Source organism: Leguminivora glycinivorella, chromosome 20 (assembly GCF_023078275.1).
Source record: "Leguminivora glycinivorella isolate SPB_JAAS2020 chromosome 20, LegGlyc_1.1, whole genome shotgun sequence".
Taxonomy (NCBI): Eukaryota; Metazoa; Arthropoda; class Insecta; order Lepidoptera; family Tortricidae; genus Leguminivora; species Leguminivora glycinivorella.
The window spans coordinates 11876916-11892563 of record NC_062990.1 but is presented as its reverse complement, the minus strand read 5'-3'; the positions used below and the strand labels follow the sequence as shown (position 1 = coordinate 11892563).

Genomic DNA, 15648 nt, shown 5'->3' with positions numbered 1-15648 from the left:
CTGAGGAGACGTTTTTTGAATTACATTCAGGCGGCGTGGCGGAGACGTGGCGCGCGCCGCAACTCCGCCGCAACTCATGAGTGTGGTTCGTCCCTTAGGCGGTCGCATTTTAATGTATGGGATGGTATGATCTTCTTATTATATTAATTTATGGTACTGTTTAGAATACTATGTGAAAACGAAGCTTAAGGTGAGGCCGGATTCGAACCGGCGTTTTCTGCTTACGCGACCAACAACTAATATTAAACAGTTTAATATGTTTTCGCACCCTTTTTATATAACTCGAGGTGTGATATACGTTGTCACCTTGACATGATCGCAGCTCCGGCGCAATCATCCAATTGTCAGGACAAGATGGCGGCGGCAGTTTTCATTTAGTTTCTCATTTTCTAGCTTCTGGAGTGTCAAATGGTTATTAAATTATTTGTTCTTACAGTTAACACCTTGCTACGTCTAGGTGGCTTCTCATTCACTAACTTGTTTTCTGAGTTTCAGATTATTATTAAACTCAGTCTAAACACTAAAAAAGAAAAAAACAGAAACTAGCACAAGGATCCCTTAGATTCTAGTGGCAATTTTGATCGCTTTGAATCGCGTTAGAATAAACTTTGCGTCCAAATAGGTACCAATATGTTTACAATTTTACATTCTGCCCTCGAATAGGAGGCATATTTGGCATGTATCTTTCTAATCTATATGGCATCATGACATAACAAAGGTAGGTCCAGTATTCAAAAAGTTTGCAATTTATTCTACAATTCTGTTCTTGCGTAAAATACCTTTCTGACGATGTATCGTCAAAATTGAAAACTAATCAATACCTACCTAACAATTTTTCAAAGTTCTTGATATAGCAATTTTAGTATCAGATATGTGCGTTTACAAGAAAAATATACAATATTACGATTAAATATAATAATAAATTAACAACCATCATCCGGCAGTTGGGTAAAAATAGATCCAGTTACATATTTGCGCTAAGCAAAACTTAGCGAAACTAAAATCACGAATTTATCCTTATGATTCTAACCGATAAGAGAAGCCGTGTAAACATACCGTACATAGCAAAACAATCAATATTATATTCGCGCTGAAGATAAAACTGAATCAATAAACGTTCCCAGCGAAACTCCTGGCGCCATCTATTATGCAGTAGCGGAACCGCTTGGAAGCGGAGCGAGCGAACGAACTACGAATGAAGGTTTCATAAAACATTCAGATTCTCGCCGCCAGTGGCGCGAGTGAGCAATTAGAAAATTGAAACCAGTTTCGTTACATCCCGAGTATCATAAGTATTTATCAAAGACCGGTGTTACTGGCCAGTACTGGAATGAGGTAGCTACATAAAGGGTTAACGGTGTATATGAAACTTTTTCAATTTCCAGCGATGAATTGCCAACTTTTTTAATATCGGGCGAGAAACAATAGCGCGGGCTATGTTTTGCAGGATTGTGCGGAAATTGTTGAGATGTATCCTTGGAAACTATTATCGATAAATATTGAAACAAAGCTTCGCTGCATCGCTGTGCTTTAAAATTGCTACAGAGCATCAAATATTTTTGAAACAGTGACACAAACATTGTGCATAAAGGAAACAAACAAATGTAGCTATGCTAACAAATGTGCTAAAACCCTAAAAGTACTTTTTATGCTAACTTTTTTTACACTAGTGCTCAAACCAGGTCGAAACTTCGGAGGTCCATCTGTATAAGTACTTTTCTTCAAGGAGTTGTATAGATTATTCAGGCCAATATTAAAAGTACTTATATTTTACATAGTTTTGAAGTAATCCCTTCTAATGAAACCCACCACGCTAGAGCCCCGTATTAGAGACCGCAACGCGACCCCGCGTCTCATATTGCCATCGCAAACTAAGCACGTAGCAACTAATATAACTAACCATTGATAGACTTTAATGTAGGTGAAATAAGAGATTATTCAGTCAGTATCATCATCATCCTCCTTGCTTTATCCCGGCCTGGAGTTCGCTTTGACAACTAATCCCAAGATTTGGCGTAGGCACTAGTTTTACGAAAGCGACTGCCATCTGACCTTCCAACCCGAAGGGTAACTAGACCTTATTGGAATTAGTCCGGTTTCCTCACGATGTTTTCCTTCACCGAAAAGCGACTGGCAAATATCAAATGACATTTTGCACATAAGTTCCGAAAAACTCATTGGTGCGAGCCGAGGTTCGAACCCGCGACCTCCGGAACGAAAGTCGCACGCACTTACCGCTAGGTTACCAGCGCTTCCACCCTAGGCTACCAGCGCTTCCACTTATTCAGTCAGTATCATAGCTCACAATATTAACGTACAATCCATAGACTTTATTCCAATGGTATATAGTTGAAAAGAGGTCAATAAAGAGTGTTCATGTACACAAATAGACAACGGGACGCAAACACACTTCAATTACAATTTGTCCGGTAAAACTAACCTATTTTCGGAGAACGTAAACACGAGGTTTTGTGAGTAACATGCGGCTTTCCACTAGAGAATGGTCCTTACACATACAAACGAAGTTTCATCTGAAATACATATATTCTGGCTGGCTTGTGGTAAAAGTTCTTATTGCAAATCCTTCTTTGATGGAAATACACATGTTTACACGTGGCGTGGGTGTGCATTTAATATCGATATTGGGGAGGCAACAAATTGTACGTATTGCTCATAGTCAGTCGTCACACATTGGTATTATAAAAAGTCAAATATCTCACAAATATCGATAGTCAGTGAGATATTTGTTTACCTACTGATCAGTCGCAAATATACACCATAAAGCATTTTTCTTTTATGCAATTAACGTAGCGATCAACGGAATCAACGGAACGGGAATTGTCATAACAGCGCGGTAAGCGCATTGTCATTTCTCATATGAAAAAATTAAAACTTAGCCGTGAAAGACATGACTCACATGATACATATCGTCACTATATACTTTTAAAAAAACTTGTATCTTAATCTGTCAATGAAAAGAAAATTGTAGTAAGTATGTATGGAATGCATATAGACTTACTGAATTTTAACTTTGAGGAGCAGCGTGCGTGAGATACGAGATTTTTTCAAAGTAGTGACGATATAAATAATGATATTCCACCGTACCTTTTTTCCTCTTGTAAGGATTTTGACGTTTCACGATCACGACATACCAAGCACCATAAGCATGAATGGGTTTTGTGAAAACATTGTGATGCGTACCTAAAACAAAAAACATTGATTGTTATGGACATCACAGACAACACAGGACATATACAGTTTATTAGAAAAGCACATTTTGAAAGATATAGAGCACGATAGACGAGTTGACAAGTACTGAAAATTCTATAATTTTGTGCGGCAGTCTTCTGACAGTGTTTACCAAGATTTTCTGTAAAGACAATTTGTCGTCGAATCACAATTGCAATGATAAGATTGATAAAAAACGGAATGGTCCTTCTTTAAAAACTGCTACATGGAGATATATTTTAAAGCAGAAATAACACAGTTTTCTTTAATAATATATTATGCAACATGCGCATGAGAACGGAACAACACAGGCGGATGACGCCTTAAATCACTAGTAATTTTAACCTAAAGTGGGTCAATATCAGAGCGTGTGTATTTTTCGTTTAAAACAATTATTACTAAGTTTCATAAACGAGTTTGATATGATGGTAAGTTATTTGACAGCGTCAATGTGTCTCATTTCATTGAATGGCATCGTGTTAAAAACGACCATAATATTATGTATTACAAACACTTCCATAATACACCCGCTGGTAATTTAAACAGAGCATTTTAATTTTCAAATGTGTACGACCTTAGCTAGCAGTTATTTCTGTAACGTGACGTGAAAAAGTGAGAACAGGAAGTATCGTAATTTTCGCGTAGCTTTACAAATATTTTTGTGAGAAATTTCCGACTTCCTTGGCAATCAGTCACTTTAATACAATAGAGAAATGTACAAACAATTTTATAAAGATTTTTTTTTGTTGATATTAACGGTATTATACTTTAAGTTGACAATAGAGGGGTCAAAGTTTGTTTACGTATTTTCTTAGGAAGGGAATATCGCACGAAGAATTCCCACAAGGAATTAAAAATAGAAGCTAATCGCTGTCGAGCGAATAATCAGGAAGACATTAGAAGGCGTATACTAAGGCAGACGATAAAAACATGATGATATGATACTAACATGTGTAATAAATGAAGTTAAATACAAGCCTATAAAAACAAACCGGTCTACCATTGCGTATCAACGAAGTTCAGAAACGTTCATTTGACGACCTTATACCATTGTTATACTGTTTAGAAATGGTTGATTAAAGTAACAATGATTCATGCAGAGTTGCAAACGCATCTAATTTCATAGTCGGGTAGCGTGATCAGACTGATAGATAAGATTCGCGACATACGCGTGGTGAATGGGCATGGATCATTCACCCGGGCTTTAGGGTCAAAAGTGACACTTCAGACTGGCTATTGTTAGTCTTGCATGTGGATCGATATTCGATAGGGAGTACCTAGCTCGTTTAGGTCACACACAGTTAACACAGTGTACCTAAATATAGGCTGAACAGAAACTCCTAGGGGTTCGCTCTTGTCCGTCCCTACTTAAGCGCAAGTCATTACATACTCATAATTATCTAGTTACTTCATCCTGTAATCTTTTTCACACAAATATACGACATATAACACCCACATAAACCCCGTCATACAATTACACAAAACTTTATCACAAACAAGAAACAAAGTACACTACATAATCCATTTTCACGCTTGCCTGAACAATAAATACAGAGACAAATCGCTTAAATGTGGACAAATTAAATTGACAATAACGTTGAAGTTCAGGGTATTAAGACCATGCTCCAGTAAACAGTCAATCGGCTTTGAGGCTCAAGCAAGACAATGATGACTTTAATGTTTTCAATTTCAGGTTAAGAATTACTTTCTGACCTATTTTACCGACAAGCTTCAACATTACCTTGGGGAGAGCAGAAAATACAATTTGAACAGAAATAAGTCTCACGAGACGTCAGAGGCAAAATGCAACAGAAATTGCATGTCACGGCAGTTGCAAGTTCAGTGTTTACCCTTGTAACACATTAGATCATGGTTATGATTAGTAGGTAAACAGGATATCAATTGTAACTGTTTACAGTAAAACCGCAGGTGTGCTGGGTGGGTTACTTTTTTTTTTTTTTATACCACGTCGGTGGCAAACAGGTATACGGCCCGCCTGATGGAAAGCGGTCACCGTAACCTATGGACGCCCGCAACTCAAGGGGTTACTATCAAGCTAATTAAGAATTACATTTAGGAAATGAATTTTCAATATGGTTTAATAAAAATAATAACCGTGTAGATTTTGTACCTCACGGTATAGTTGCAGTTGATAAGCATTGCCATCAAACAGGGTTGAATAGGGTTGGTCCTGTGGTACCTGTGGCGTTACCTTGAAGCACCCCATATAAGTATAAAACAATTTTGTCACCAATTGCATAATTTTATTAAGTACTCACATAATTATGTTTTGTAAAAATAGATAGTCATATAACGGATAAACGAAATCCCAAGAACAAATTCGCAAAATATTTTAAAAAGCTCCGTATCGACGACCAAACGACTCAAACGCATCGTCAAGTTCGTTCTCTCGGTGACGCAAGCGCGGAAGCTAAGGACGTGCTACACCGCGAGGTGACTAACCTGCGCATTGTGATTCGTGTGGGCCGAGCCCGGCTATTGCGAACGTCTAAGATCTCTTTAATAATAAAGGCAATTTGTTTTTATGTGATTGGATTGCTGGTTGGCGACGGTTTAGAGTCTCATTGAATAGATAGATAGAGCCAACGCTAAATAATGTAAAAAGATACAGAAGAAGAATTAGAATGTTCACCATTGATAACATCTACGAGCTGCGAGAGCGCAATGATAAATACATTTAGTCAATATAAATCGTAGAAGCTATTTAGATTAAAGTATTAACTACTCTACTGTTTAGTTGCTTATCTAAATATTCTTGTGTTAAAACTTATCATCAAAATTCTTGTCACGTAGCGTGGAAAGCAATCTATTTATATCTGAGTACGATGCGAGGGAATTCATAATCCATAATAATATTATAAACGGGAAAGTGTGTGTGTCTGTTTGTTTGTCCGTCTTTTACGGCAAAACGGAGCGACGAATCGACGTGATTTTTTAAGCGGAGATAGTTGAAGGGATGGAGAGTGACATAGGCTACTTTAAGTCTCTTTTTAACGCGAGCGAAGCCGCGGGCAAAAGCTAGTTATCTATAAAAATGCAGTTTCGTGTGGCTTTCTAAAGGCAACTTTTATTTCTCTTTAAATAATTAAGGTTGTAGTTAATCTGAGGAAGAGCTCCAAACCGGGCCGATTTTTGAGTCTCACGCGTTCGAATTCAGAAAATCGTCACTGAAAATAATAGGCAAGTCACCGCTCTTTCAACCGGTATTTTAGTGACAAAATCCCGTATGCGGGATTCAAAAATCGCCCTCCTGTTTGCGAAATTGAATAAAGGTAGGTAATTATTGCCTGCGATAAGTACTCCTATAAGTACACCGTGTTTTTACTCTCAGCCTGACAAGTCTGACGTAACTCGAACAGTGTAATCTATTCTACCAGTCGATAACGTGTAAGACAATGGGTCATCATCAAGAATTATGTTCCCTTAACAGCCCGTTTCGCATGGCCGGTTGTATGTGGATTTCTGTATGAGTTTATAAGGATGACGTCACATCGTTAAAGATCAATAGCTTATACTTGGTATACTTGGACTTACTTGAGTACTCACTACTCAAAGTTTTATATCAATTGAATCTGTATTTATTTACCAATCCTAGAGACACGACGCGGTACTATTTCTGGCAAGCGTGCGACAGGTAAACAGTATATTTATATCAGCGGAAGACACATGACATTGCTATGAGCGCGAAACACGTTGTAGTATTTCGAAGTAAAATTTTTCGTCGTCGCATTTTCTGTCAATAGATTCAATTTTGTTTATTGCCGAGTGCTTTTCTTCGCATGATCGTTAGCTACTCGTCGTGGTTATAAATAATTTTAACTGGAGTTGCGTTGTTTTATTGCATTTTTACGACCACTTTTCGTCTCGTTTACCATAATGCAGAAGGCGCAAAAGCTCTCTGTTATGGTACCAATAATATTGATATACTTAAATATTAGGAGTAGAATACTCGTATGATTCCATTTTTTATATTTTTATTTATTACGATTGCTATATGAATAAAAGTATTCTGACAAGCGTATACGAAAAGTGAAGTAGAAGATGGTAGAATATTTCAAAGAACGCAGGCATATTGGACTTTCCGGCTAATTATGAAGAAACATAACTTAAAGTAACTTCGTTTAAATAGTCATTAAATATTAACAAAGACCTCTTAAATTTTAACATCGTTTATAAGACTAAGCTAGAGATGGGTAGTGAGTAAATACTCAAGAGTAAATATCGAGTAAATACTCAGTATTTACTCAAAATACCCGTATTTACTCGTTTTTACTCAAATTGGTGGGTATAAACTATTTCGCGTGCTGAAATGGAAATACAAATTAGAAATATTGGTGTATTTTGTTATCGACTACTAAGTTAAGTAATCAAAGGGCCTGGCCGGACTGCCATGGTAAAATCGCCCCTGGCTAAATATGAAATATTGATATGCAGGATTATTCGTATTGTTACTACATGTACTACTACTGGATATTATGCCTCAAACTGTTTCCGTTTACGAAAAAAATTAAAAAAAAAGAAATTTTGTTTTTTATTTTTTCTTTAAAACCGCGTATCCGATTGAATTGTTCTTTGGATATTTTATAGATATATTAGGGATACATCAATAAAAAAAAAATTAACTTCCTGACTTTTTGTTAAGTACATTTTTTTTTAAATTTATGTTTTAAATATTTTTTTTTTTACCACATACGAGTTAGCGACACCTACTATATTTTTATATAATAATCGCCATTTTATACTCCATTACATATATTTTTATCAAAAATATTAGTTTGGATCAACAATGTCCAAATAAGTTATTTATATATTACTAGTATAACCCTTTAGTACGTTGCTCCTGGAAAGTGATGTATGAAAATTTTGGCATAATTAATGGAAGATTTTTTTTTAATTGGGATATGTAGATTATAGGCCGAAGTTATTTTTCATCAACCCTCCCCACTCCTCCCCCCTCTGCTTCACCCCTCTACCCCCCTTAAAGAGCCGAAAATGCGATTTTCTCGATTTCTGACAAAACCGATGAAGATACAGAAAAAGCGTGTAGGAACGAAGTAATCCTTAATAAATTTACTACAAATCTCTCATAAACACTTTAGTGCTAGCACTTATAGTTTTCGCGCAATCCGTCACGAAAGTTGATCCTTTCTGCAATTTTCTTTAAAGAATATTAAAGTGTTGTCCCAAAATGCTTACGGAATTTGTTTGATACGACTAAAATATTGTAAACTCATGACTATAATAAAATTAAGGGGATAAATCACTACCATGGTTGGGACTTGAACTCACGGCTTCCGGATAGAAACTCGAGGGCTCTACCAACTGAGCCACCAAAGCTCATCCCTAGTTTCTAGCGAATCTTTCAGCTTTCTACTATATGAATCAATGGTACCCCTAGCATCATTTATCTATCATATCTATCAATCTAGAGGCCGTAAGTTCAAGTCCCGCCCATGGTAGTGATTTTTTTCCCCTGAAATTCATTCTGAATTTATAATATTTTAGTACTATCAAACCGACGATTTCGTAAGCATTTAAGGAGAAAACTTATCATTAATTAAAGAAAATTGCAGAAAGGAGCAACTTTCGTGATGGATTGCGCGAAAACTATAAGTGCTAGCACTAAAATGTTTATGAGAGATTTGTAGTAAATTCATTAAGGATTACTTCGTTCCTACACGCTTTTTCTGTATCTTCATCGGTTTTGTCAGAAATCGAGAAAAATCGCATTTTCGGCTCTTTAAGGGGGGGTAGAGGGGTGAAGCAGAGGGGGCGGGGTTGGGAGGGTGTGATGAAAAATAACTTCGGCCTATAATCTACATATCCCAATTAAAAAAAAATCTTCCATTAATTATGCCAAAATTTTCATACATCACTTTCCAGGAGCAACGTACTAAAGGGTAATACTAGTAATATATAAATAACTATAAATATACTAATAAATATAAATATAAAATCATAAATATAAAACTTATTTTGACATTGTTGATCCAAACTAATAGTTTTGATAAAAATATATGTAATAGAGTATAAAATGGCGATTATTATATAAAAATATAGTAGGTGTCGCTAACTCGTATGTGGTAAAAAAAAAATATTTAAAACATAAATTTAAAAAAAATGTACTTAACAAAAAGTCAGGAAGTTAATTTTTTTTTTATTGATGTATCCCTAATATATCTATAAAATATCCAAAGAACAACTCAATCGGATACGCGGTTTTAAAGAAAAAAATAAAAAACAAAATTTCTTTTTTTTAATTTTTTTCGTAAACGGAAACAGTTTGAGGCATAATATCCAGTAGTAGTACATGTAGTAACAATACGAATAATCCTGCATATCAATATTTCATATTTAGCCAGGGGCGATTTTACCATGGCAGTCCGGCCAGGCCCTTTATATTAATTTTATTTTAAAGACGTGCTCTTCATACATGTAACTATTTTTCACAAAAATAAAATTCAGAAATTACCAGTGTGTTATACATCATCTGATAGGTCTTTAAAAATTAATTGAATGTTTCTAAAAAAGTTTTTTAATAATATGAACAGTTTTGGAATAAAACGATAATTAAGGCCGAAATAATGTTTATACCTTTATAACTTTCGAATTCGTTGTTGGAAAAATATATAGAAACCGTCAAATTATTGGCCATATAATACAAAACACAAAACTAGTACTTTAAACGTCACCAGCTGAGCCATTTTTGAGTTTTCTTTAGAAAACCCTTAATAAAAGGTCGTAAGTGCCACATTAATAATCACTTCCGAACGTCATGCCGTTATCTAGAACATCAATTTCATTGAAGTCTCATACTTTTACTGTAAATGCCTGCTTTCTTAAAACAAAACTGCTAACTAAACATTATCACTATTTTTTTCTCACAATGATTACCTTTTTTTCGACAAACTAAGACTCCCATAAGCTTCTAATAATATAAATCTCATTTAAACATGTCCACACAGTTAAAATAAACACGACTAAGTACTTAAATCTCATTTTTTAAATTATTTTTAGGTAACAGTTTATACTCACCCAAATGAGTAAATGCGAGTATTTACTCGGTGCTTTGAGTAAATTACGGGTAAATACTCAGTATTTACTCACCCCTACCCATCTCTAAGACTAACCCCCTTATTCATAAACGTACACTAAAGTTATCAAGCCGATAAAGTTCGTTTGCCCCTTTCCGACGTATTGGTGTGATAAAAGGGACAAACAAACTTTATCGGCTTGATAAATTTAGAGTACGTTTATGAATAAGGGGGTTATTCTATAAATATATAAATGCTACTACGCCTAAAAGATACTTCAAAAAGTTATATTAACGACTATTAAGCCTTTAGAGGCCAACCTCATTTATATTAATTTACATAATTGACAATTAGGCAAAGCTAAAAGTGTGAGTATTAATGTAATTAAATTAATTATAAATGAAACAGAAACGGGCTGTAGCTCATAAACGAAGCAATACATTTATTTGTACGGTTATTCTATTACATTAATTTAGAAATAGAAGCATACGTCGACCCGAGGGGGTTTAGAAAATTATAGGTTAATAGTGTCCATAGGTTACGATGATTGTTTACCTTCCTGATGACCTAATGATTGATTTTCAGCGACGTGGTATTAAAAAAGGTATAAATATAACGCTTCATCACACAGACATCGACTGACTGATCAATAATTCAATATTATAGCCGCGTTAGACTTAGTGCTCATAAAGTGCGTTTACAGCCCCGCTATCGAGACAAACTGCTTTCAGAGCTCGTTAATACTGTTACGCAATGTCTTATGTCAGTTCCTTTCCTTTTTAGATCATTAAAGTTGTTTACATTCTGATTTAGTCGTTTTAATCCCCTAGTAGAATAGTACTGGGGCCCGTTTCTCGAAAGGTACAAGCCTTGTATTGTCATATTATGTGGGTATATAGCGAAACTGTATTGGTGTGATCTACCCGTCTTTAGAAATAAAGAATCAGTCATTGCTCGATCTTGGAGTTTGATTGATATGCTCCCTATACTTTTACATGGCGCAGTCGGTTAAAGTGGTAAAAATTGTTTAATTTAGAAGACGAAAGTTCAAGAAGTTCACGTTAATATCAACAAGTGAAGAAAAACCAGAGATGGAATCAGTGCTTACTCCCCCGTTGCCGTTTAAGTTTGAGGAAAATGTAACCAACATGGCGTTTGGTACTTTGTGTGAATCGTGGGAGAAGTGGAAGAATGGGTTTCAAATATACGTGAAGGCATGTGAGCTTAATAAGAAAAGTGAAGAAATACAGATGAACATTTTCCTACACGTCGTAGGGGAACAGTGTCGTGAGATAGTGGAACAAAGTTCTACGAAATGTACAACGTTAACGGCTTTAATAGGACTAGTCGATAATCATTTTAAAGCGAAAAAAAATGTAACGGTCGAGCGTCATCGGTTTTTTACTCGTCAACAAGGTGAACATGAGTCCATAGATCAATACGTCTTTGAGTTGAGAAAGTTGGCTCAGTCGTGCGAGTTTAGTAACCTAAGTGACGGATTAATAAAAGATAGACTCATCTGTGGAATCGTTAGTGCAGCGATAAGGGAGCGGTTGCTACGCGAGGACGACCTCACTCTTGATAAGGCATTAGAAATATGTCGGGCAGCTATAGTTTCGAAAATGTATTCGGAGGACATAAAACGTGAGTGTAGTAGTGAGATAAAAAGTAATGAAGTGTGTGCGGTGTCTAACAAAGAAGTGTACGAAATAAAGCGGGCAGGTGCAAAGGTCGAGGCGGGCTCGAGTTCCGGACGAGGATGGCGCGGGCGCGGATGGTTGCCTGGCGCGGGAGCGGGGCGCAGGGCCGTGTCCAGCGCGCCGGGGCCGGCCGCGGCCGGCGGCCAGCACCGCGCGCCGCCCGCACAGCGCGGAGGGCGGTGCGGCCAGTGCGGCGGGGTGCACAAGAAGTACGACTGTCCGGCGTATGGCAGGACCTGCATGAAATGTTCCAGGCCGAACCATTACGCCAGGATGTGCAGGGTGTACATGGTGGAAGAGTCTGATGAACAGGTAAATAACATAACAAACCGATGTTGTTGTGACTCTTGTGAGGAGTGGAACACCGAATTAAAAATAAATAATGTACCTGTATATTTCAAGTTAGATACGGGGGCAGACATAAATATACTGCCTAAAAAATATTTAACCAGATTAGGTATTTCGAGTAAAGATCTATTAAAAACGAATACAAGACTTACTGAGTACTCGGGCGCGGGTATTAATGTCATAGGCAGGATTTTCTTACGAGTTAGGTACAAAAATGAGTTGTATATATTAGAGTTTAAGATTGTTGATTTAGATTCCACGCCGATACTGGGACGGTTTGCGTGTAAAGATTTAAACTTGGTTAGGCGAGTCATGGCTGTGGAGGAGTCAAACGATAAAGTTCCAGGGTTTGTAAAGGAATTCAGTGATGTTTTTGCTGGTATAGGTTGTCTTCCGGGCGAGTATAAAATTCAATTAAAATCAGATGTAGTACCGGTGATTCATGCACCGAGGAAATTACCATTTGCGATAAAAGATGCGGTAAAAACTAAGTTGATAGAAATGGAGGCCCAGGGGATAATAGCTAAAGTTGAGGGACCTTCGGATTGGGTTAGTAGCATAACGGTAGTTAAAAAATCAAACGGAGACTTACGAATCTGTTTGGATCCTAAGGAATTAAATAATGCTATAAAACGGGAACATTTTCGGCTTCCAACCATCGATGAAATAGTATCAAATTTATCAGGTGCACGATACTTTAGCACCCTGGACGCGAGCTCAGGTTTCTGGCAGGTGCGGCTCGACGATACAAGTAGGTATTGTACATTTAACACGCCCTTTGGACGGTACAAGTTTCTAAGGATGCCATATGGCATCTGTTCTGCGTCCGAAGTGTTTCACAAAAAGATATATGAAAACTTTGATGACCTTGAAGGGGTATGTATGTACATAGATGATTTATTAGTGTATGGTCGTACTAGGGAGGAGCATGATCTCAGGTTAAAAAATGTATTGGAAAGATGTGCGAAAGTGAACCTTAAGCTCAATAGAAATAAATGTCGGTTTGGGTTGGAAGAGATAAAGTATTTAGGTCATCGCATAACAAAGGACGGCCTGAGTCCGGATGACTCACACATATCAGCAATAAAAAATATGCCTACACCTTCTAATAGGAAAGATATTGAACGATTTTTAGGTCTTATTACGTACGTAGGAACGTTTATACCGAACTTGTCAGATAAGACACAACCACTAAGGCAGTTATTAAAAAAGAAATTGAGTGGCATTGGGACGAGCCCCAGAGTAAATGTTTTAACGATCTTAAGGAATGTTTAATGAAAAAACCGGTATTACAATATTATAGCATGCATCAGCCAATAACTATTTCAGTAGATGCAAGCAAAAGTGGCCTTGGGTGTTGTTTGTTGCAGAATAACCTCCCTGTGTGCTATGCCTCCAAGTCCTTAACTAAAACGGAACAACGGTATGCGCAGATTGAAAAGGAGTTGTACGCTTGTCTGTTCGCGTGTGAGCGTTTTTATCCATATATATATGGGAGATCGGACATAACGATTGAGACCGATCACAAACCATTGATAAGTATAATTAAAAAGCCTATAGTAGACTCACCATCTCGTCTTCAAAGAATGTTATTAAGGTTACAGCGTTATACGTTCAAATTGGTATATAAGCCGGGTAAACATCTATACATAGCGGACACGCTGTCACGCGCATACGAGCCGGCTCACCCCGAGCACGCGGGCGCGGGGACGGGAGGCGAGTACGAGGCGCTGCACGACGAGGTGTGCGCGGTGCAGCGCGCGCTGGCCGACCTCGTCGACGACCACTTCACGGACCACCAGTTCCTCAACCTACAAAAACAAACTGACACCGACGACGAGCTGGTTCACTTACGAAAATGTATCTTAAAAGGATGGCCTAATGATAGAAAAGACTTATTAGAGGTACTTAGGCCGTATTGGACTTATAGGGATGAGTTAACTGTAGCACAAGGTTTAGTTTGGAAAGGGGATAGAATAGTGATTCCTAAGTCTCTAAGGAAAGATATGTTAAATAAAATTCATATAGGACACATGGGTAAGGAAAAATGTAAATTACGAGCGAGGGAAATAATGTTTTGGCCGTGCATTAATAATGAAATAGATAATTTAATAAATAACTGTAATATCTGTCTGTCGCACAGAAAAAATAATCAAAAAGAAGAGTTAATTCCGCATGAAATTCCAGATGAACCTTGGGCAAAATTAGGCGTAGATTTATTTCAATTACATGGGGTCGATTATTTATTATTAGTTGACTATTACAGCAAGTTCATAGAAATCAGTAAGTTATCATCAACGACGTCTGAACATGTAATATCATCCCTTAAAAATATATTTTGCCGCCAAGGGATTCCTAGAGTAGTTATGTCAGACGGGGGACCGCAGTTTACGTCCTCAAGTTTCAAAAGGTTTGCTGATGAGTGGCAGTTCACTCATAAAATGTCGTCTCCGAGATACGCACAGTCTAACGGACAGATAGAGAGAACAATACAGACCGTTAAGAGTATTATGATCAAAACAAATGAAAATCGCACTGATTACAGACTAGGGCTTCTAGAATATCTAAACACGCCTTTAGCAAATGATTTGGCATCGCCAGCTCAATTGCTGCAAAGTAGGAAAATGAGAAGCATAATTCCAATCTCTCCTAAATTGTTAAAACCAAAAATTCAAAATTTCGTAAAAAACAAATTGGCTTATAAAAAGCACATACAGAAAAAATATTATGATCGCAACGCGAAAAAAACCTTCCCGTTTTATCAGTGGCCGATAAAGTTAAAGTTTTAATGGACCCGAATAAAAAGGTTGGTCATCGGGGACCATATCAAAGGTGTTAGGCCCACGTAGTTATAAAATTAAATTAGTAAACGGTAACGAAATAGTGAGAAATCGTAGGCATATTATTAGTGACTCGCCACAGAGAAATGACTCGCCTGATGTGGACTTATTCTTTGACTTAGATGACGTAACGCCGTCCCCGTTATCAAGCGCCACTGATATTGCCCCGAATGTAAACAACACTGTACCTAATCCCGGTAATAATATTGTTACTCGTTCCGGCAGGATAGTGAGGGCTCCAGATAGATTGGGAGACTGGATATGACAACACACCTACTTAAATCGGTGCTCCATCAAGGATGTAGAAAATTGGATGTATAATAAACACATAAAATTGTAAATAAATAATGATACTTGCCTACTTACTACATGTTACTTAACATATAATAAATTGTGAATTATTTATTTGTTGCATGAGTTATTTAGCGTCAATTATATCTACATTAAATTATATTGCTTGAACTTTGTAAAAAAAAA

At 37.0% G+C, this 15648-nt stretch overlaps 2 protein-coding genes across 3 annotated transcripts in view; one reads left to right on the top strand and one right to left on the bottom strand.

The window, feature by feature from the left end:
- Nucleotides 1-15648, bottom strand: part of LOC125237050 (MAP/microtubule affinity-regulating kinase 3-like) — a 296828-nt gene that overhangs the window by 249224 nt on the left and 31956 nt on the right. The window lies entirely within an intron of this gene.
- On the top strand, nt 11296-15437 carry LOC125237052. Its single transcript, XM_048143995.1, has 2 exons — nt 11296-12295; nt 15397-15437. Exons 1-2 carry the CDS (start codon nt 11375-11377, stop codon nt 15415-15417), a joined length of 942 nt encoding a protein of 313 aa, XP_047999952.1. The 5' UTR covers nt 11296-11374; the 3' UTR covers nt 15418-15437.

Coding starts and splice junctions, on each gene's coding strand:
- LOC125237052 (XM_048143995.1), top strand. CDS start 11,375: ATGGAATCAGTGCTTACTCCCCCGTTGCCGTTTAAGTTTGAGGAAAAT. Junction 12,296..15,396: donor TGGAAGAGTCTGATGAACAG/GTAAATAACATA, acceptor TCGTTCCGGCAG/GATAGTGAGGGCTCCAGATA.